The following is a 23212-nucleotide window of genomic DNA, read 5'->3' on the forward strand; positions in this document are numbered from 1 at the left end:
TGTTTACTGCGTGTGCGAGTGTCGGTGTATGTTTACTGCGTGTGCGAGTGTCTGTGTATGTTTATTGTGTGTGCGAATGTCGGTGTATGGTTACTGTATGTGCGAGTGTCTGTGTATGTTTACTGTGTGCACAAGTGTCTGTGTATGTTTACTGTGTGCGCAACTGTCTGGGTATGTTTACTGTGTGTGCAACTGTCAGTGTATGTTTACCGTGCACACAAGTGTGAGTGTATGTAGGTTTACTGTTTTGTTCTTTTGTGCATTTCTTTCTTAAAAAAATGTTTTTATTATTATTATTTTTAATGCTGGCATTATATCTATATATCCACATTATGTATGGATCAGATTAGTAAATTAATTTACTTCGTACCTCTTTTGAAAACATCAGAATATTGTTTGCTCCCCATTAAGTTCATACACTTTAGTTTGATACATTCTTGGAGGTAACAAGCTTCTTGTATGCAGCTGTAGAGCATGATGTGGACTTTGATAACAAAACCCGTGTGAATGCCTCATTATTAAAGAGCTGTTGAGGCTTTCAGCCATATTAAGAGAGCTGTGAAAGCTTTAGGGTCTGTTAACCTCAGGACACACCTGAGCCATTTACCTGAGTGGCTGCATGCGCTTTGTGAAGCTGTTCATTTATCGGTTGCAGTTTTTGTCACGGTTGCTGGTGATGATCTGATGGTCTTCATTTAATTGGCTTCCCATAAGTCTGGTTCAGTGTCTCTTTGTGATGGACTGTGTGATTTTTGAACCGTTTGATATGTGCAGCACACAGAGCAGCAGCTGATGCTAATCCGGACGGCTGTGTAACTTGTCCCTGAATCAGAGCACAGTAAATATTGGGCGCAGGCTGTAGGTGTTGCGGGACCCCAGAGGAAGTCTTAACGCTCTTCTCCGTGAGCTTCATCTAGCCAGGAAGAGATACGATACACTCCAGCATGGCTGCTGTCAGTCCAAGTGACTGGCAGCAGGGCAGAAGCGTGGGACCCAGGTGTAAACCTGATGTTTCCTGACAGTAAAATTGGGGTCTAGTGGACACTGCTCCTCTCATTACGCTGCCTCCCTCTCCAGAGACGTTCAATACACACAGCTGAATCAGTTTGTGAATGGGACAGCCGAGCTATTTGTGAATGGAAATCTCCCAGGAAGACTTCACCAGACTTTACCTTTCAGGTAAAAATGCAGGCCTTTGGCCTTTCTGCCCTTCAGAATTATGCACCTGGAATGATTGGTGCAGTCGATCGGTTCTTTTCTGGGCATCTTCACGGTGTTATTGCGACACTTCACATGGGTCTTGCATCATAAACACACCTGTTCATTCAAAGATGGATGCTGTCCTTGTCTCCCTGCCTTGGCATTACTCTCTTTTTGACAGCTCAATTGGCCATAAACAAGACGCACTAGAGGTCTCGTGGTCATGGTACATTTTGTTGTGGTCTGATGTGTTTGGCGGGTGCTGATAAGTTTTCCCTGCACTGCGTTCCCTCGGCAGCACCAAAAGTTCTGCCCAGGTCCTCTGTGTATGGCTTCCTTCCCAGATGCTGGGTTTCCACGGTGATGCAGATGAGTGACACACCTGGTCAGCTGTGTCATCACATCAGGGTGCAGGTGGTCACTCTGTTTGACATGCAGTCAAATGCATCATTTTAACTGTACGCTCAATTCAAAATGTCTTCATTTTTTTTACTAAACATTCAGTATGTTTTGTTATGCCACATTAAAGAAGGACTGTTTTAATATGGATTTAAGAGTATATTTTTATATCGTATTTATGATATAACCTACATATTTAACTTTTTATACTATTAATTTTTTTTTTGAAGAGTTCTTTCAAGTCTCGCAGTCTTTTGCCCAAGTATAGACCAATAATTGACTGCTTTTTTTGTGCCAGGTACTACATGATACACAAATTCTCTCTTATTATATGTCAAGATGGAACTGTTATAATAGACAGGACGGGGAGTGCGGGACGGGGAGGTCACAATGTTCTGCTAATAACTGCTGTTCTGTATACCTGTAGCATTTATATTTCCTCATCTGATTTTATGCACTCCAAATGACCATGGTGATTACTTACCATTCCATCAGTCTTTGCATTTCGTGTGTGTGTGTGTGTGTGTGTGTGTGTGTGTGTGTGTGTGTGTGTGTGTGTGTGTGTGTGTGTGTGTGTGTGTGTGTAATATATATTGTAATTTACTGGTCCTCTGTGGTGGAATGTCAACCATAGACCTGTTTGTGTAGTGAGCCTTTTATGTGGTGGTGTGCTAATTACATGAACATGCATCACAGTCGGGGCTACAGTCAGCTGGGTTCAGCACATGCACATTGTCTCCATTCTACTTTGATATGCCATTGGTCTTCAGCTAACTTGAACACCCTTGTCTCCTTGGGTGGTGTCTCCTTGGTTGTGTGTGAGCACTGTGGTATATCAACACCCAGAACTTTCATTCTAGTTACCTTATACTTAGCCTGATTGTGTGATTTGTTTGTGACTTGTGTATTCGTCTGTATAATTTGTTTTTTGTTTTTTTTTTTTTTTTTTTTGTAATTTGTGTGTTAACGGGCCGCCCAATGGAGGATGGGTTCCCTTTTGAGTCTTGGTTCTCCCAAGGTTTCTTTCTAATCCCCACCATCATAGGGAGTTTTTCCTTGCCACTGTCGCCTTTGGCTTGCTCATTAGGGATTTGGACCCATAGTATTGTTAACTTTGTAAATCCTGTAAAGCGCTTTGTGACGTGTTGTGAAAAGCGCTATACAAATATATTTGATTTGGTGCTATTTTGGGGATAATGGATTTTTCATTTATCGGACTTGGTATTGACTGAATGTTAATTAACCAAATTTGGAATTGGGTTATATGTTCATTCAAGTTGAACATATTTGTTAAGTCATATTCAATTATTATGTTGACGTTATTGATTCATTCAGGAAAGATATTGTGTTTAACATGTTTAGTACTAACGCTGTATAAAGTAAGCTGATCCATATCTGCAGAGTAGTAAGAGCAGGTTCTCCATGAGTCTGTTTCTCTATTTCAAACAGAAAGAAAAGATAAACTCTCTATTAACGTATGAATTCATGTAATGATTCATCATCAACATTTACCAGTATGAAGCTGATGAAGGACCGCGGTCCAAAATGTCATTTTTCTTTGCAAACTTTGAATATCTCTTGGGAATAATGCTTTGCAGTTACATGGAATGATCTTTGGAGTACTGTGTGCCTAGATGTCCTGATACACACGCACACACACACACACACACACACACACACGCGTGCACAGGATATCTAGACATTATTTCACACCTGCCTAAACCTTTTGCATGGTACTATATCAGGATCAGAACGTCTAGTGCAAAAGCTTTAGGCAGCTTGAGGGGAAATGGTGTCCAGGAAGAATCATATCAGTAATTCAAGTGTTAGTAGTTTGGTTTGACCACCCTTAAAAATAAATGCCAGAGATATTTTCTTACAATAAAATTAAATACCTAAATTCTTATTGTGCGGTTTTTGAAGGAAAGGGGAGGGAGGTTGTTCCAAACGTCTTGGAGAACTCACCACAGATCGGTGGGCGTTGTCTCAGATCCTTCTGTCTCTTCATGTAATTCCAGACAGAGTTGATGTGGAGATCAGGGCTCTGTGGGGCCATATCATTACTGCCAGGACTCTTTGTTCTTTACACTGAAGATACAGTAGTTCGTAATAACATTTTCTGAATGTTTGAGCTTGTTGTCCTACTGCAGAATAAATTGAAAGTTAATCACACGTCTCTCTCATTGTACCAGATAAGGCAGGTTTGGTTTTTGGCCACAATTCTTCCATGAAGACTTTTCTGAACCGTGAATGGGTGTACCAGCTTCTGCCAGCTCTAAGCTGATGGACATCCTCTGATTTCGAAGGGAAGTAAGTGTGATGGGTCTTTCATGCTGTACTGTTTCCTTGGCCAACTACTGCGTCTTTGGTCCTCGGTGTGTCTGCGGTCCTCACCATGTCTGCAGTCCTCAACCTTGCCCATTTCTTTGTCCTTCATAAGAGCTTGTACAGCACATCCAGAAACTCCCGTTGGCTGACACACCTTGCTGTTGCAGGATATCTTCCTTGTGTCTTGTTGCTGTGCTCTGTCTTGTCATGGTGTATGACATGTGACCTGATACTCTCTTCCACATCACCTTTATTTCAGTTCATGACTGTATTTCAGCCTACCTATAAAAATGATCATTATCACCTGTTTGGTATAATTAGGTAATCATACACCTGATTGTAATACTACAAAATCATGGACTTTATGCTGTTTGGAAGGCAATGTGTGATCACCCCATATATTGATTTTATTTATATTACTCTTTTGTTCATTCACTTTGCATTTTGTTAACTGACAACGCTTCAAAACCTTTTGTACAGTACTGTATGTCTAGAAAGCAATCACACTAATAAATACTGTTTGCAGGGTCAGTGTAAATACCTCTTAAATGAATTGCTTTTTTCTTGTGAGCAGAGAGCTGGGGTATAGTAAGTAATGTGTTGTGGGATTAAATTAAGGTTTTTAATTAAAGTTTAATTTGCACATTGCCTCTGGGTTCCACAATCTGAGGAGGATATTTAATGCAAATTTAATCTGTCAAAACAAGGCTTTCCTTGTTAATCAGGCTTTGACTTCTTGTATGGTGAAGACAAAGGAAAATGACTGAACTCCATCTGAACCCTCAAAAACATTCAGGAAAGATTTCTATGAAGTGAATCAATAACCTCAGAATGAAAGACATCATTGTGTATGCAGCATTTAGCCACAGAGAATATAATTGAACCCATGTGTATATTTATAAAACTGTAATTTTGCATCTTGGTTTGCCTTTGTGTGAAGGAAATAGGCCCGTCTGAAACAGAAAGCGATTGACACACATTTAGTCACCGGTCTCCTAATATACTAAAAACAAAAAAAACTATAATTTATTGCCATTGACATATAAATATATAGAACAATTTATTTGTATATATAGAACAAGTTCTTAGAGGCATGAAGCTTCAGATGCCAGCTCTTACTTAAGTTGTGATAACAGTTGTGCTTATTTCTCTTGCTGACGCTTTCAAACTTCTCAGTGTATCCTCTCTTCTCTTTCCTGCAGGTTAGGGTGGCACATCCTGGTATCTGAGTGCAGGCACTTTTCAGCATGAGTCGGGCATTTATCAGGAAGAAAGGTGTGTGTGTGCGCATCCACTCCTGTTCTGCTCACTCTGTTCCTGCAGCTCTGAATGTCACAGACAGATCAGAAGATGCTGAAACCCACAGAAGAAAAATTTGTCTTGGTGCATGCACACACACACACACACACACACTCAATTACAGTCTCTCACTCTCGGGCTGTGGCAGGTTGCTACTGAACGGCTAATATTTGTGTATGAAGAAACACTTTCCTTTGCTCTGTCGAGAGAACAAATTCCCCAGAAAGTGGACGTTTCCCCTCCTAATACACAACACACCTCTGGTTTTCAGTTTTGTTTCCTAAAAAAAAAAAAAAAAACAACCTATAAACCTGTCCACCTTGTGATAAAATCCCAATTCCCATGAATCAGAATGAATTTCCCATTCCCATTGCAGTACATATCTACCATAATCCTGATTGAAGAACATCATTGCACTCACTTTAGTACATTCACAGGAACCAGTGCCAGATAAAACCCTCTGGAGACCTGTAGGCAGTCGAAATCTCAGAGCCCTCATTGCAAATTATTTCCTAATACATGTTTAATTTTACCAACCAACCATTTTTGTAGAGTTCCTACACGGCCAGACCATCAACATCAGCTGTTTTTAAGACTATGAATTAAAAACGCGATTTACTTTGCTTTACCATTAATGATGTCATGGATTTTTTACATATTGTTTATCGTTATGACACCACAGAGGATTTTGGTGATAAGAGCAAAAGACGAAATCTGAGTGCATAGGCTGAGTCGGTGTGTTTTGTACATTATGTATTGAAAATGACAGCAACGAAAAGTTGCTCACAGAATGAATTGGAGCGAGACTGCAAATGCAATGTTCCTTTCATAATAAAACCCCACATAGGTAAATGACTATGGCAGTTTGGAGAACTGCCTCTGCACTCTCCAGTGATGGTTTTTTGGGCCCCACCAGGACCAGGAGAATTGCTGTGCACTGATGTGCTGTAAACATCTGCGTTCCTGCCGTCCCATGCGTCACCCTGCTCAGAGAGGCCGACATTTGCGATATACTTCTGCTTCTGATTGATTTGTTTTTAGACGTGGTCTCTTATGCAAAGTTGCTATAACCAAAAGAATGTCCCTTGACTGAAAATGATTCATAATGCTTTCATCAAGAGTTCATTTCTTCTAAAGGTAAAGTTCTGAGTGCTGTTTTTTTGTCATCAGGCCTCATTTAATTTAAATAAATTATTTGTGTGGAAATGTGGATGTGTAGTCATACTGAGGGGCTGAGTAGGTTTAGTTGTTGTTTATCTGATAGATTGCAGCTCCTGCAGAGAGAAACTGCATGTGTGGGTACAAAGGAATAATTGGCCCCAATGTTTCCAAAAAATAGCGTAGAATAACTGTGCATCCAATTACCTGACACAACATTAAATAGCTGCACTGCCTGTGATTTTAGAGAATAATAACAGCTAGTATACAGCCAACATGGAAATGTCTAATCATGCTTGGATGTTAGTAATTACTGTGTTCGATAATATGTTTGTGTTTTCTGTGTTTATGTAAGAGTATTTTAGCGGGCAGAGTGGTCCAATTATTGCCAATATGCTGTTTTCAAATACTCATCACAATTGCCATATTAATAATCTCTGATATTTACAGATGGTGTATGATTAAACCACATTATTGTTATTATTTATTGTTGTTATGACACTAGCCAGTCGTACCTTAAAGCTTGGTTCCACTACTAGAGACCTGGGAGATGCTGATACTGGGATCTGCTGGATCCCTTCTCCTAGTTTGGGGGTCATAGCTCCTGTAGCTACATCTATCACTATAGCCCTCTTATGCTGTTTATAAGGTCCCACTTCGGCCTTAGAACTTCCAGTGGGCACAGATGTTTCTGTATACTGTGCCTCCCAGTTGGTTATGGAGTTCCATGTACATTCTACCAGCTACCATTTTGCATCCCACTGTTGTGCTGCACTCAGGGTCTCGGGGTCATCTGGGGTCCTGCCTGCTGTGGTAGATCCCAACCGCTATTGATCTTGTGTTCAGAGCTTGTTTCTGTGCTGCCATGATTTAATACCTCTGTGCTGTCTCTCAATCCAGCCTTTACCAGCCATCGGGGGGATTTCTCACGTCATTTGCTGGTGGTTCATAACATGCAGGGGTTCATCCTCCCATCTTGGTTCCTGCTCCTCCTCATTCTCATCCACTGTGGGTTTTGGCTGTTTGAGGAACTCACTATGCATCTCCTCACTTGGGGCCACTTCATCACATGGGGCTTCTATCTCCTTAGGCCAGCTTATACCACCAGTGGGGTATTTGATTACTGGTTGAGAGTAGGTGTTGTTAGCCAGGATCTTGTTCATTCCGTTCAGAAGGTTTCTCAGGACTTGCCTCACTTTTTGTGCTTCAGGCTGTCCACAAGGTGTAGGAGTGTGTTTTGACCATTCTTCCAGAAGCGCATTTGTGAGGTCACATACTGATGTTGGATGACAAGGCCTGGCTCTCAGTCTCCACTCTAATTCATCCCAATGGTGTTCTATCGGGTTAAAGTCAGGACTGTGCAGGGCAGTCAAGTTCATCTACACCACACTCTGCCATCCATGTCTTTATGGACCTTGTTTTGTGCACTAGTGCACAGTCATGTTGGAAGAGGAATAGGCCAGCTCCAAACTGTTCCCCCAAAGTTGGGAGCATGGAATTGTCCAAAATGTCTTGGTATGCTGAAGCATTCAGAGTTCTTTTCACTAGAACTAAGGGGCCAAGCCCAGCTCCTTGAAAAACAACCCCACACCATAATCCCCCCTCCACCAAACTTTACACTTGGCACAATGCAGTCAGACAAGTACCGTTCTCCTGGCAGCCGCCAAACCCAGACTAATCCATCAGATTGCCAGATGGAGAAGTGCGATTCGTCCCTCCAGAGAATGCGCCTCCACTGCTCTAGAGTCCAATGGTACCGTGCTTTACACCACAGCATCTGACTCTTTGCAATGCACTTGGTGATGTATGGCTTGGATGCAGCTGCTCGACAATGGAAACCCATTTCATGAAGCTTTCTGCGCACTGTTATTGAGCTAATCTGAAGGCCACATGAAGTTTGAATGTCTGTAGTTTGAGTGTCTGCAGAAAGTTGGCAACCTCTTTGCACTATGCGCTGACCCTATATACTGACCCACTGACCCTATATACTATAATGTACTATATAATACTATACATGTTCACCTTTAGGCTCCTTGAACCAGGTGTCCGTCCCCCCCCCCAGCACCCTCTTAAATGAGCAGTGAGTTTCTCACTCTTGCAAACACACAGCCCCTCTAACATAGCCACCACTGGCCCAGTCTGGCATAACCGCCACTGCCTCACACCCACAAACTGCTAATGTACTTGTTATTCCTGTTCAGTGATGTCTTAAGATGTAATGTATGTGCGTATAACAGCAAGGGTCTCAGATATGTATTGGCATGGCACCATTTGTGATGCATTTAATGGATTTTAAAATTCCTTTTCTGATATCTCTCTGAGGGGAAGTGCAGTGCCCAGCAGCGATCACTATCGGGACCTGTTCACCACCAGCATGGCAGTGAATCATTCTCAAGTTTATCATAATCCTGGCACAATGCCTCTGTTGTTCAGAGCTGCAGAGAATGTATGGAAGCACTAATCTGGAAAAGGAGGAGAGCGATTCTGCACACTCTTCAGTTTCTCCAGTGATCTGCTTCCTATTGCTATGGCACCAACATTTCTAGTGTTTGGCTTCAACAAAGCTTCCAAAAAAGGATTTAATAATATCTTTATAATGACTCAGTGAATCAGTGAAATGTCAGTAAATCAGTGATTATGCTGATTAATGCAGAAATGAGCTCAGGTGATCTTAAAATCCAGTGCTCTGACATCCATTTTAATTACCCATCATCTCTTTATGGAGTTGGTTTCAACCACAAAAGAAAGATTTCAAACTGCATTTTGAAAAGACCTGTAAAGATCATTTGTTTGTGTCACCTCTCTCAGCTTGCGTAAGCATGGCAACAGCTCTGCAAAGACCAAAACTTAAATGTCATAGCAACACTTTGCTGTTGGGTGACTGTAGCCAGTGGCATTTGCACTTCCTGGAGTGTATGGCTTTCATGGGGTTTTTCCCTTTTCTTCTTTTTAACCCTCTTAGTTCTCTTCTCCGCAGTCTGAGTGCAGCAAGCTAGACTTTCAACTGCGGTGACCGTGCATCTGTTAATCTCCAAGTCTCCGAGTGTGGGATCAGTACCCTGGGCATGCACAAGCACTCAGACCAGGGAGAACGTTCCAGGAAGATGTGTGTTCTTCCTTTGACCTATGAATCCCGAGCCAAAGTTGTGTTCCATGTGCAAAGTAGCTGAGGTCTAGTTCCATGTGATACCATGTTGCGTGTTTAGCAGGCAGTGATTGTGAAATTTGAATATGTGTCTAATTTATTTTTATTTTATTTTATTTCATTTACCTTTATTTAACCAGGAAAAAAACTCATTGAGATTTAAAACCTCTTTTCCAAGAGTGTCCTGGCCAAGACAGCAGCATGAAACATTTAAAATACAATAACAGATTTACAAAGCCATGGACAAGAAATTAAGGCCAAGACATTGTAAATGTAATACATGCATGCAGTCCTGCTGTCAGCTACAGCTGTATCTGCCCACTCTGTTCATTGCAGTCAGCCAATAGCATTCATATCTAATCTAATTTCATGACGTTATCTGTCTTTGAAAATTAATCCCGTCTTTCAGTACACAGCAGAGTAATGTTTCATAAAGAATTTCAATTAATCGATGAACACTCCATTTAAATAAAATTGATCAAAGCTTGCTTTAAATACTGGCAGAGGGTTTTTTATTTTTTTATTATTTTGGCCCATGAAGACCTCTGTGTAATCTCAAGCAGTGTAAGTTCCATATAAACGGCACATTGCTTACTGTGCTTACTTTAGCTTTATCTTTCCCAAGAAAATCAATTTAAATTAAAATAAAGTTTTATGTCCGCTTTTGATTTGTCTTCACAGAGGGTATTTCTTTATTTACTGAGCAATTTTTCTTGCACCCTGGGCGGCATTGGCCAATTGTGGGTTTGATGTGTCTCCTGCTCATCCTTTTCTGACAGCACCGTGCTGCAGGTCCACTAGAGCCCACCTCAAGCAACCCATCAGTGTGGAGCTTCTTGTCAGGGCAGTCCTGTCTGCCGCCGTCATGTCACTGGGCCAGCCAGCCTTCTTTAGATCATGGTTATGAGCTGTCATGGAGACATGGGGGCAGGAGCTTGACCCCTTCAACACCCCCCCCCCCCCCCCCCCCCCCCCCCCCCCGGTTCCCAGTCCACAATGTGCCTCGCAACAGCAAAAGAAGGTGAAGGATTTACAGAAGTGATAAATGGATTTTTCTTGAAAACAGAATGTGTTTAGGTGGTTATGTTGTGTAAAAACTTTCTCCATGAAGAGTCTCTATTAGCAGGCGCTATTGTTCTGAATAATCATCTCATGAAATGTAGATCATTGTGCTAATACACTGTATAGCCAAAGGTATCTGTAAATTCCTCTTAATTAGAGGTCAGGACTGTCAGCCACATCCAGTGCTAATGTGTGTAAAATCCAGCTTACGGCCATCCTCCCTCTGGAGTCGGCCCGAGAATGTGCTGTACTGAAGAGCTCAGTGACTTTAAATGTGGTGCTGCTCCTCTTTTGTGAAATTTATTACCGGTCAACTGTAAGTGCTGTTATTGAGAGATGGAAGCAACAGCAGCTCAGTCTCAAAGCAGTAAACCACGCAAACCAACAAAACATGCCCGCATAGTCCTGAAACCCACAGACTGTAACAAAGGATCAACAGCCTTTACATCACCCACTTCAGAGTCCTGTACTGCCTCTTAAAGCAACACACATCAAGACCTGGGAGTTTCATGACATGGGTTTCCATGGCCAAACCCATTTAGCTGCATAAAAGATTGTCACTAATGCACAGTGAGCAGCTTCAGCAGAAGTGGTGTGAAACAGTACACCAGCGTAGGTCTGTAGCAGTGGTTGTTCTCTAGAGTAAGAAATCTCATGTTCTTCTCTCTGGCAGTCTGATGGCCGTATCCAGGTGGATACCAGGAGGAATGCTACTTACTGGAATTTGTTTTGTCAGCAGTAAGGTTTGGTGGAGGAGGGATAATTATCTGAGGGCTGTTTTTCTGTTTTAGAACCAGGGAAGGGTACTGTATGGGTACTTACAAAGACATTTTAGACAATTATACACTTCCAGCTTTGTGGTATCAATTTGGGGAAGGCCCGGTTTTCTGTCACCATGTGCACAAAGCACAGTCTATAAAGACGCGGGGTAATGAGGTTGGCGTGGGGAAACCCCAGTGCTTTTGACGGAGACCTCAACCGGACCGAACACCTTTGGGGAAGCCCTGGAATGTGAATTGTAAGCCAGGCCTTCTCACACATCAGTGCCTGAGCCCACAAACGTTCCTTTGCCTAAAAAAGCAACATTTACACAAAGCCACTCTAAAGTCCCAGAAATGTGGTGGCAACAGAAGAGAAAACAACTCCATGGTTTTGCAGTGAGATTTGGAACAAGCTCAGGTGTAGGTGTCCACATATTTCTGGGCAAATTGTACATCTGCTGTAATGTGTTTTGAGTAAAGCACTGCATGGTAATCCATTTTCAGTATCACAGACAGAGTCATGAATGACATCAGTGCCCTGATGGCTCTTCCCAGGAGTCTCTGGTGTGGCGTCTGGCTGGGTGAAGTGTGTGACTGTCCTTAACTTTCATTCTCACTTCAAAAACATTCACTGACATCTGCTGTCCCATTTCAAGGCTTTTCATGCAAACATGTTGACTTTGGCCGTTGTTTTGAGTACCCCACCCCCCTCTCCCTGTGTAATGAGGCACAAGTTTATTTCTTTGGTTTGATGAGAAAAACTTGTGAATGAAATAAACATATGAATTAATGTGTCATAGAGAAGGGAAATCACTGGACTATATTCAGTTATCACTGCAATTGCTATTGCAGAGTTCAGCAAAAGTTTTCCAGACATTTGAAATGCATTTATTTTATTCAATGTCAAACTGTCAGTGACTACAGTAATACCTTCATATATTATCGATGTAATCATTTGGTTTCATTAACTTAAAAAAAAAAACCGCAGTGATCCGTCTTCCTGACCTTGTGTTGTAGAATGATCGGATGCTCAGTTCAAATCCTTCTTAATTTGCAGTGCGCGCTGCTCCCAGCTTCCCCAGTTAATTGTGTTTCGTCTCTTTACAGATAAATCCTGGATGCATACACCAGAGGCCCTGGCCAAGCACTTTATAGCATACAATGCCAAGGTGTGTATTATGTGGAATATTATGACAGCATTTTTTAAAACAAAGATGTATTTTATTAACTTTAACAGTAATGTTTTCATACATTTCACTTAATTAAAATGATGCAAAGGGCTGTGCAACAAAACGGCTGTTTATATGAACTGTATTTAAGTGCAGAACTGTTTGTACTATGTCTTAAGAGTATGCATACTGGTATCAGGCCATCTAAGGTTAATAGTGTCAGCAAAATAAGACCCAGAGCTTCTGAATTGTGTTTGTGTCGCTCACTTGCTAGAAGAAACTTCTGTTGCAGTCTGTATCCTCTGTGTAAAAATCCTGGATTTGTGTGTGATTATATTATTATTATATGTTAGATGATATTTGTATTGAAGCATATGGTGCTGTCATTCCACAATAACCTCTGTGTAAAACTTCTGCTGCTGTCTGATGTTTTTCTATAGACTATGAACATTTTTGATATTTTATATAGTGTTGGTCTTTTAAAGGATGTCAGTACTACTGTAAGAAGTGAAGTTTGGTCTCGTGAGCTGCTGGCGTCATGGCTGTGGTGGCCTGGCAGGGCTGCCTGTTGAACCTCCAGACTCTTATCTGCTCAGTATCTGACAAAACAATCAAATAACAGCACAAGTAGCATCTGGTCAGGCAGACTGAATGAATGGATCGATGCACTCAGATTTTCACAGCAAGATACAAGCTTCTTCTTCTTTTTTTTTTTTCTTTTTTTTTTTTTTTAAACCAAACGATGGATTTGTTTGTGCCTCTTCCCCTTGCTGTTGCTCACAAGCTCTTTCATACAGACTGTCAGTTCAGTTTTCTGCTCCATTACACGAAAGAGTAGCCTGCCGTCATGGGTGGAGAACTTCTCCAATTCCTGTCTGCCCTGACTCGCTGTAGCCCAAACAGGGAAGATGTTCTCGGACAGTCTGCACTGCTGAAACCTCTCCCTCATCACCTTGCTGGAGGGCCAGGCTGGGATAGACTGACAGCCTGGGAAATGAGATGGAGGTTTGGAAGAGACGAAATGTTCTGGTGGAGAGAATGTTTGATGAATAACATTATGGGGGTGGGGCTTCTGCAGATAAGACCCCTTCTCACATTCCGGCAGGGTGCAGTAAGTCCCGCCCACAGCAGCACGTTGTTCACTGCCGTATTGGTGGTAGTCACCACGGTCAACTTGACCTTGAGCAGGGCCATCATCCATCATCAGTGCTCCCTGGTTCCAGGCTCGTTTGAACAAGGCTTGCTTGCTATGGGCTGCAGTGAGAGGCGTTAATGTCTATTGTTTCTTCAGAGTAGGCTAACCTTCACAGTAGGTCATTAAAATCAGCCCTTCTGCCTGAGTGGGTGATAATTAAATGTAATCATAAGTTCATTACTTTCATCTTCTTACATGATTATTTTCTGATTATTGTGATTTTATGCATGGGGAACTGAGCAGTTTTATGAAGCCCATGTCTTTGGGGGTGCTATAATGTTGGCTTCGAGTGAGTTACCATGATGCAACATCTCTGGAGCAACTTGGTTAAACGCTTTCCTGGTTAATGCTGATCTCAAGAGCACAACAGCGGCACACAGTGGCCACTGCACTAAACTGCAACTTCTGGCCCAAGATTGTAGAACCCTGTAATGTTTATTTTCCCTTACGAAGGAGGACTGTTGAAGACAGCATGTGGGCTGAGATGAACACAGGCCGCAGGTGTACAGGAACAACACACACTGTGTGAGATTCATTATCAGTGTAACTCCCATGTGGGGTAATTCCTGCTAATAGCAGCCTGCTCTGGGAAAGGGCTTTAGGGAAACGGGTTGCCTTTATTTTGCCTCACACTGTTTGCCTGCACAGATGCATGTCCACATGGACCAGCTAAATGTCCATCTGTTAGATGCTAGTTGCAGCGCTGCACTCTCCAACACTTTCGCGTGGTTTGTAAAGTCACAATTGGCTGCACAATAGGATGCGTGATGGCTCTCCACTGTTTAAATTACTAAATTATAAATTTGTACTGAATTATTATGAAAATTATTATGAAATTGTCGAATCTACAGGCAAGTGAGCACAATAGTGCAGTACATGATTTATCCAGTGAAGATTGTCTCAGATCACTTTTGTTGTTGTTGTTGTTGTTGTTTGTGTGTGTGTGTGTGTGTGTGTGTGTGTGTGTGTGTGTGTGTGTGTGTGTGTGTGTGTGTGTGTGTGTGTGTGACCTCAGTTTCTAGGAAACACAGAGGTCGATCAGCCCAAGGGAACGGAGGTTGTGAGAGATGCCGTCCGGAAGCTCAAGGTCAGTTAGTGTTTGATTTGAACCTCCTTGCTAAGGCAGTCAGGTGCAGTCATCCTTTGTAGCAAACCACAGGGGCAGCAGAAGCACCTGTTCACAGCCCCTTTACACCGCCCTAAACAGTCCTGGAAAATTACATGCAATATTTGCAGATGAATGTTGTGGGCATTTTCGTTTTGTGGTAGTTTATTGTGTACCTGATTTGAAGCAGAATGCAGCACTACACAGACCCAAATAATCAGATTTATCAGACGTTTTGCAGCAATGGTGCAAACCATTAAATTAATCTTCATGCAAAATGTATATAGAACATCAAGATATACCTGCCTCTGCAATTAAAGAAAATGTTTTTTTTTTCTTTTTACAATTGTAACAGTTAAGTTATAATCTGCACCGTATGGTACAGAACAATAAATGCAGTATGGCCCCATCGTAGGGTCTCTTAAGACAAGAAAGGTAAATAAAACAGAAAGATTTGGGTCTCAGTCCTGAAGCAGGCAGAGAGGAGAAAGCCAGCACCTGAGGATTAAGCAACTCGCAAAGATCTGTGCAAAACCCAAATCCTCCTACAAGCAAAAGACTCCTAGGCTGAATTCTGAGGATGTGCACTTCATGTATTACCTGTGGTCTCTGTGATCGTGAGTCTACAATAAAAAAGAACAAAAGCCGAGTTCTTGTGTGAGTACCTCTGGGAAACCACTGATGTATCTCTCACACTTGCCAAAGAACAAAGAACATGTTTGGATAGTGTGTGCAGACACGAGATCCGAGCTGTTTGACAAAGCCTTTGACAGTGATGTGGGGAGGGACGGGGACGTGTGGAGGGACGGGGACGTGTGGAGGGACGGGGACGTGTGGAGGGACGGCAGTACTTGGTCAGCCTGTGATTGTTAAGGGAACCACAAACTCCATGTTGTGCAGAATGTTGGGGTGTCTGCGAATGAAAACTTCAAACCAAAATGTAAGAAAATCAACAACATGGTGGCTCAAATGGCCCAAATTGGTCCTAATCTCATTTAAATCCGCCATTTAAATGTAATGAATGATGTCAATTCAATCAAGACCTTCAGAGTATTCCAAATACCTCATAACTCTTTCTGTGCATTCTCCCTGTTCCAGTTAAGTTGGGCATTTAAGAGTACAAAATACACGGTTTCGCAAAACCTTGACTAAAGTTGGTTTAAATAATTTGTTATTAAGTTATACGTTATATAAGTTATGGATAATATAGAATGTTTGTTGTATATGAACTATTTATTATATGACTGATCGTATCATGCATTCATGCAGAAATTCAGATAATTAAAAAAACGTTTTCTGCACTTTACTGTCCATATACACAATGAGTACAAATTACTCATAAAAGTTTATCTGTGAGTGTGGTCATATGTATGCAGGTATAGGGAATCAAAATGACTGAATCTACTGCTGGATTAAAAACACACTTTGGACCTTTTAAGTTTCATTTTCTCTTTCTGTAGTTTCAAAGACACATCAAGAAGTCAGAGGGACAGAAGATTCCAAAAGTGGAATTACAAATCTCAATTTATGGGGTGAAGATATTGGATCCTAAGTCAAAGGTCTGAGCATATCTTCACGTCAGATGCTTATAAGAATGATATATGAGATATATAAGAATGTAGTATTGTGTAAAAGTCTGGCATATACTGTACACATATAAACAGATGCAATGCATATCAGTTGTCAGTAGAATAATGTCCCATGTTGATAATTTCTTGTTGGTAAATGATGATTATATAGTGCGATTAACCATGTGATTATAGTATGCCATAGTATGATCAATTTCTAGTTAAAGTATTTACCTGGAGGTCCTTTGAGAGAGAAGACATACATCACTGATCACTTTCTCTTCTTTCTCTGCTCAGGATGTGCAACACAATTGCCAGTTGCATCGGATATCTTTTTGTGCGGATGATAAAACAGACAAAAGGATATTCACGTTTATCTGCAAAGACTCGGAATCCAACAAACATCTCTGCTACGTGTTTGACAGTGAAAAATGTGTAAGACCGAACACCCATCATAAAGATAGCAAGGGCTCAGTAGATGAGTGTGCATCATCGCTCAGCCGTTTATCACGTGATAAGAAGGCACATTTGAAACCTCTCTTCCCCGTGTGTTTTAGGCAGAGGAGATTACTTTGACTATTGGCCAAGCGTTTGACCTGGCATACAAAAAGTTTTTGGAGTCCGGCGGCAAAGACGTGGAGACTCGCAAACAGATAGGAAGTCTGCAGAAAAGAGTAAGAACCAGGCCCGTTCAGCGAAGCGTCACTGAGGTGCGCTTGTGGTGTCGAAGGTTTTGCATTTATTCAGCTGTGTTCACAGTGAAACAGCAGTGCTATGAATTTCAGTGCCAACTCCTTACTCTGCCTGAAGATCGCTTTATTTAAAACCCTCTCAGCCAAGGACTTCAGATAAAATCCACTCCTCTCTTGTCTTCGCAGATTCAAGAACTTGAAACAGAGAATTCAGAGTTGAAGAAACAGCTGCGAGTGATGGAGGAGCAGATGCTGATTGCTCAAGTGCCACCAGTAAGAGCCGCAGGGCGTGTCCGTCTTGCAGCGCCACCAAGCAGCCCGAGTTTTCCCAAGCTCGGACCTTTAACGTTGTGTCTGTCTGTTTCTTCTTCCTGTCCCCAGCTGCTTCACATTAACTCTACTAACGAGGCGTATATGCTGCAGAGACCGTCCTCTCTCTTCTGGTGTCACAACCTGACATCCTTCTCCTGTCTAGAAATCTCTTCTGTTACACTAACACCAATGAGCTCTCCTGATTCTACTTTGTCCACTGGAGTCCTGACTCCCCCGCCCACCAAACCAGCTCTATCAAAGCCCATTGATGGAGATGACACCCCTCAGCCTCATGTAAAACTGTCTTTCTCTTTCTCCATAACTTTGCTTTCCCCTTTTTTCTGGTTTGATTATTATATGTGGAATGTGTCAAATTCTGTACATTGTGATGTTTTGTGGGCTCAGAGGACACAACAGAGGACTGGTGAATTTGTCATTGTCATAGTTTTGTGGCCCTCAGGAGAATTTGGGCCTACACTGCTGCTTTGACAGGCAAGCAACTGGACCAGAACTCCTTCAAAATAAAAGCCTTTGGCACACTGCTAATAACAAAGGAACAAATTAGGCAATAACAGGTGTTATTCATTAAGAAATGCCATAAGTGCTGTGGATTAAAACAATACATATGTCATTATTTAAATTAAATGTCACCACAATTTAAAAATGAAATATAATGGCATACAAACAGGAACTATACAAACATTCCAGTTGTTAGTATTTATCTCTTCTCAGTACATTTAATGCAACAGCAGTATTTTTGAATAATCATCAACTGAGTAAAGTTTTGTGTTTGTTTTTGATAAATGATTAATAAATGATTTTATAGTTTTTTCATATGCGTAGATCTAATGTGTCTAGAAGCAGATGTGAATCTGAGACTATGTGCAGTCAAAGTCTGAGACTCCTACAAACACCATCACACTAAATCCAAAGAACAGAGCCAGAACAGTAAACACTGTGGCACACGCCCATACGCCACTGTAATGTAGTGAACCAAAAGAAACGCCTGGACTGTCACTGTAGCCGTGATGTGCATCACTGATCTTTCATGTCTGCAGGGAGGAGGCAGCTCCAAGGGTCCCACTGACATCTTCGACATGGTTCCCTTCTCCCCGGTGGCTCCTCTGGTTCCTCTCCCAGCCAGCAGTGCTTCACCTCCTCCAGCCCCAGTGAGACCTGCGGAGATCAGTGAGCTCCTACCTCTGCAGGCCTTATCTCCCTACCACACCACCCGCAAACCACCACACCACCCGCAAACCACTTAACCCACAAACCATCTTTCCCCTTAACATGAAGTACATTTCAACTCTTAATGTTATGAAGACAGTTTGAGGACTTAAAACAGCAGTAGTGTACACGCACACACCACACACACACACACACACACACACAGAGTTAGGCAAGTATAGTCAATCACTGAACTCACATATACAAAGTAGTGTACATATCAAAGGGAATTCAAAAAATTTGTAAAAATCACAAAAAGGCACAAAAAATTTATAACATTTAAATAGAACACAACATGCCCTGCGTTGTATATTATGATGCAGCCCTTTTTAATTAGTATTTAATTGTCCTGATCCTCTCAACTACCCTTACAATATCATCAGTTTACATCACTTTGCAATAAAACTGTGTAAGCTGCAGATGACAGGATGATGCCTCCTCGTTCATCACATAACTAAATGACCTTGACCATGTTAGATGTTCCCTCGTTGACCATATCAAGTGACCTTGACCTTGTTAGACAAACAACGCTGTTTAATGAAAGGGTGGATTTCACTTTGTACCACCTCTGAAAGTACTTTTATGCATGAGGCATGTGTAGAAGACTGTTCTCCTGGAGGTACTAGCAACATTAGGTCATGAGTTCAGTCCCCAGGAGCGCACACACGTATGGTAATTCGCATAAATAAGTAAGTCACTGTGGAGAAGAATCACAGTGAAATACCGTAACTGTGAAGATGGTGTTAATGCTGTTTATGGTGCAGGGGTGGCTGAGATAACACTCAAACTGCCAAGTATAATGAAATACAGTGGAATTGCATGGCTAAGCTATTATTGTTTTTAGACAAAGACTCTCTCCTTATCCTGCTGTTTTTGGTCATATTTCCTGAGAGAACCCTGCACCCATTAAAGTGAGGGTCAGGCTCACAAAGTCGTCAATTATAATGGGTTTTGCATAGTTAGACCTCTATCAATATTCATGATAATGGTTGGAAACGCCTCTTTTTGAATGTGCTTCATTACTTAGTGATTGAAACCGCAGCCAGAAATCTAAAAGATTTTTTAAGTCTCAGCAATGTATTCCACTCATAATGTAGTACTGATTATTCCCCATTACATTTGCTTTAATATCCGTATGAATTTAAAGCTCGTGTTTAAAATAGCGTCGGCTCTATTTCCATGACTTAAAATCCATTATAGGTTATTTTTGTCTTTATATTTCATTATTTTGCTTTCTTTTTTCATTTTCATTTCATTTTTCTTCTGTTCATATTTCTTGTTGTGTATACAGTACATTTCTTTTAATTCATAAAGACTTATTTTTAGTTCATTTCACATTTTAATTAATTTCACTTTACTTCACATTATTTTCTTTTCCATACAAAATGAACGATCAGTGTGCGGTTGCCCTTATCTTCAGTGCATTGGTGCTGTTCCCTCTGTGGTCCGACAGGGAAAGACGTGTTTGGCGCCGAGCCGTTCGACCCGTTCATCTGCGGCGCAGCCGACTTCCCTCCCGACATCCAGTCCCGGCTGGACGAGATGCAGGTGACGTGTGTGAATTAGCAAATGGACTGATGTAGGTGGACGGCTGACGGTGCTGACGGTGCTGACGGTGCTGACGGTGCTGACGGTGCAGCCCGCCACACACTGCCACTCCACACTCTGCTCTTTCATTTACACTCTTATCAATCACAGGAAAAGGCTGTAGGAGCCGAGCGCACCACAGCAGGTCTGTGGGAATGGCGGGACGGTGTGAGACCTTGCCCCTCTCTCACCATAATTAATGTGACTGTGTTGTCCCAGCTGCAGGTGTCCTGGTGTGACCTGCTGTGATACATGAACGTGGTTCTGATCTTTGCCTGAGCAGATGTTCTAAGAGACTCTTGACAACTTTAGCATTGCTGAGTAAGCTTAGACTGAACACCACCGTGTCCAAGGGCAGAGTGCACGTGCGGCAATGACCACACACAAAAAACACCATAGATCTCTTGATTTTCTTTCGCTTCAACTGCTACTTGAAACATTTAAATGTTTAAACTTTAAGGGTTTAGAATTGTAAGGTTCATAAGTCAAGATGAGACATTCACACCAGCTGAGATGTCCTTTGAGACATACAATGTTCTTGGCATATACACCCAATGTATTGCTATATCACTGAGCAAAACAGGTTTTTAGGAAACTAGTAAATCATGCTGTGTACGTTTACACATTTTAGAAGCTTGACTATTCAGTGTGTTCTGATTATTTAAGAAAGACATAAATTGCTGCTTGGTCAAGGCAAAAGTCTTCCAATATTAAAGCACAATGTGTTATTGAATCTCACACTTTGTACAAGCTTCTCTCCACTAACCAACTGCATTTCCTTCTTCTTGCATGCGGTTGCATACAGCGGCAGAGATGGTTTGTGTCTTTTCATTTGGTGTCCAACTGTAATAGACATTAACAGAACCTTTTCAAGTTCTGTTTGCAGCCTGTTCATAAAGCTCGAGTCCAGTGATTTTTTTATTATTATTATTATTATTTTTTTTGTGAAATCTCAAGCATCAGTTCACAGACTTGATTAATTGAAAGCTTTTACCCCAGAATCACTTGCATGAAATCTGTCATAAATATGAATATTTTATTTTATTTTTTTTCTTTCTTTCAGAAATATTGTTTTACCACTTCAAGGCTGTTTAAATCTGAAATGCTGCAAGCCTAATTTAATTGTTTACCAAATTCTGCCTTTCTGTCAGGCTGTCCTGATATATAAATGTCCAAATTCAGTTTTTTTTTATTATTCTTCTTCATTTGTTTTGTATGTTTACTTTTGACTTTTGTATTTGTTTTGTGTGTGTTTTCACTGTTGCTCTATTAAGGTCAAAGTTGTCAAACTCATTTTTCTCCCCATGTCTTTTTCAGGAGGGGTTCAAAATGGGACTAACAGTAGAGGGCGCTGTTTTTGCCCTTGATCCTCTAGATGGTCACTGCTGATGCCAAGAAGAAATTTTTGTTACTTAACTGTTAACTGATTTGTATTAAGTGCCAAACTTGGTTCTACAGTCAAGATGTCAATGTCCTTGTCCTGAGATTTATATGTATTTGCATTTGAATTTGGTTTACAAAAAGAAAAAGTATATTACAATCAGAATGCAAGATCACTATTTTTGTAAGAACTGTAATGCAGTCATGTAGTTTTGAGGATGCTTTCTGTGTACAGGCACTGAGGGATGTAGATAGTATTGGTATACCCTGTGGTGAAGGGTTCATAACCAGTATCAAAACTCACCGTATTCCTTTACTAAACTTGTGTTGTTCATACAAACATCTATATACAATTTATTCCATCATTACAGCAGACAAACGTCCATTCTAAGATGGCATGCAACATAACAAAGTTAATTTTACCTGTAAAAATAGTAAATGCATTACCATATAATACTGGAATCTCAAACTCACTTTTCTTTTAATGAGATAATATGTATCATGTTTATTGTAATGGACTCATTGTAGTATTTTCTTAACTGGACATGAATATTTTTAATGGTTTTTATCTAGATTATTTGCATAACAACGTGTACTTGTATTGCATTTTACTTTGGTACTATATATTTTAGTATATTCTTGCACCAGGAAGCACTTTGGAAAACCTTTGTCCATGTTATTTACTTCGTATGCAATATTTTAGCCTTTGTTGTTGTAGACATTAAAGCCAGTGCTGTGGAAGCTCCAGTTGGTTTTGTCATGTGTCTATTTTAAATGTGAAAAATGAGGACCTTGGTTCTTGGTGTCACATTATCTGCATGCAATTTATGAGAAAGCACATTTTGCCAGGTATAACATAGCTTGAGTGATTTATTAAGACATGGCATGGTAAAAGAAAAAAACATTTGAACAAAGTGTGTGTGTGTGTGTGTGTGTGTGTGTGTGTGTGTGTGTGTGTGTGTGTGTGTGTGTGTGTGTGTGTGTGTGTGTGTGTGTAAATAAATGGTATATATATATGTACACATTTTCCTGAGTTTATGCTTGTGAAATATTAAGAAATTGTCACATTTTAAATGTCTAAATGTATTGTATTGATGATGACTTATGTGAAGTAATTTCATTATATAAGGAAACCGTATGATTTTCTGAGTTCTGTGGACTCTGACATTGATTTCATAGCAGGATAAGTCTTCAGTGTCATCTTCTGTTGATGGTAAACGTGTTCTCCAAAATGCGGCTCAGTGACTGCAGACCTGAGGAGAACGTACTGTAGAGATGTTCGTGAGTCATGTTGGTGTCTCCAAAAAATCCCAGTTTGCTCGTGAGTCGTGCTGGTGCTTCCAAACAATCCCAGTTTGCTCTTTAGCTGCTCTGGATAGGACGCATATTTATAAAATAACGTTGATGTTTAATGTTAAAATGCTACTCAAAAAATCATAATTTATAATTTCCGATTTTACACAGTAAGACAAAAAAAATTCCAAAAAATCTGTAAAACAGCAGATCTCCAATGCATGTTAAAAACTATATGTATAAATACATTTCTTCAAAATACTCATTTTAAGCATCTTACAGAACCATATACCAAAGTAGTTTTTTAAATACATACCAAATGCTTTAGTCAT

The 23212-nt window shown here is 40.9% G+C and overlaps 1 protein-coding gene across 15 annotated transcripts in view; it reads left to right on the forward strand.

The window, feature by feature from the left end:
* gulp1a (GULP PTB domain containing engulfment adaptor 1a) overlaps positions 1–22334 on the forward strand; it is a 350639-nt gene extending 328305 nt beyond the window's left edge. For 6 of the 15 annotated variants that reach the window (XM_077002298.1, XM_077002294.1, XM_077002293.1 and 3 more), the window contains 11 exons: positions 5130–5202; positions 12460–12521; positions 14732–14803; positions 16282–16380; positions 16687–16824; positions 16947–17099; positions 17268–17354; positions 17463–17687; positions 18452–18581; positions 20074–20168; positions 21525–22334. In XM_077002298.1, the coding sequence (XP_076858413.1) occupies positions 5175–5202; positions 12460–12521; positions 14732–14803; positions 16282–16380; positions 16687–16824; positions 16947–17099; positions 17268–17354; positions 17463–17687; positions 18452–18581; positions 20074–20168; positions 21525–21596 (1161 nt within the window). In that variant the 5' untranslated portion in view covers positions 5130–5174 and the 3' untranslated portion in view covers positions 21597–22334. Of the gene's footprint in view, positions 1–3884; positions 3910–5129; positions 5203–12459; positions 12522–14731; positions 14804–16281; positions 16381–16686; positions 16825–16946; positions 17100–17267; positions 17355–17462; positions 17688–18451; positions 18582–20073; positions 20169–20426; positions 21024–21524 lie in introns of those variants that run through there. The other 9 variants (XM_077002303.1, XM_077002301.1, XM_077002304.1 and 6 more) reach the window with 7 other exon arrangements.
* The last annotated feature ends 878 nt before the right edge of the window (positions 22335–23212 follow it).

This window comes from Brachyhypopomus gauderio, chromosome 4 (genome assembly GCF_052324685.1).
Source record: "Brachyhypopomus gauderio isolate BG-103 chromosome 4, BGAUD_0.2, whole genome shotgun sequence".
NCBI lineage: Eukaryota > Metazoa > Chordata > Actinopteri > Gymnotiformes > Hypopomidae > Brachyhypopomus > Brachyhypopomus gauderio.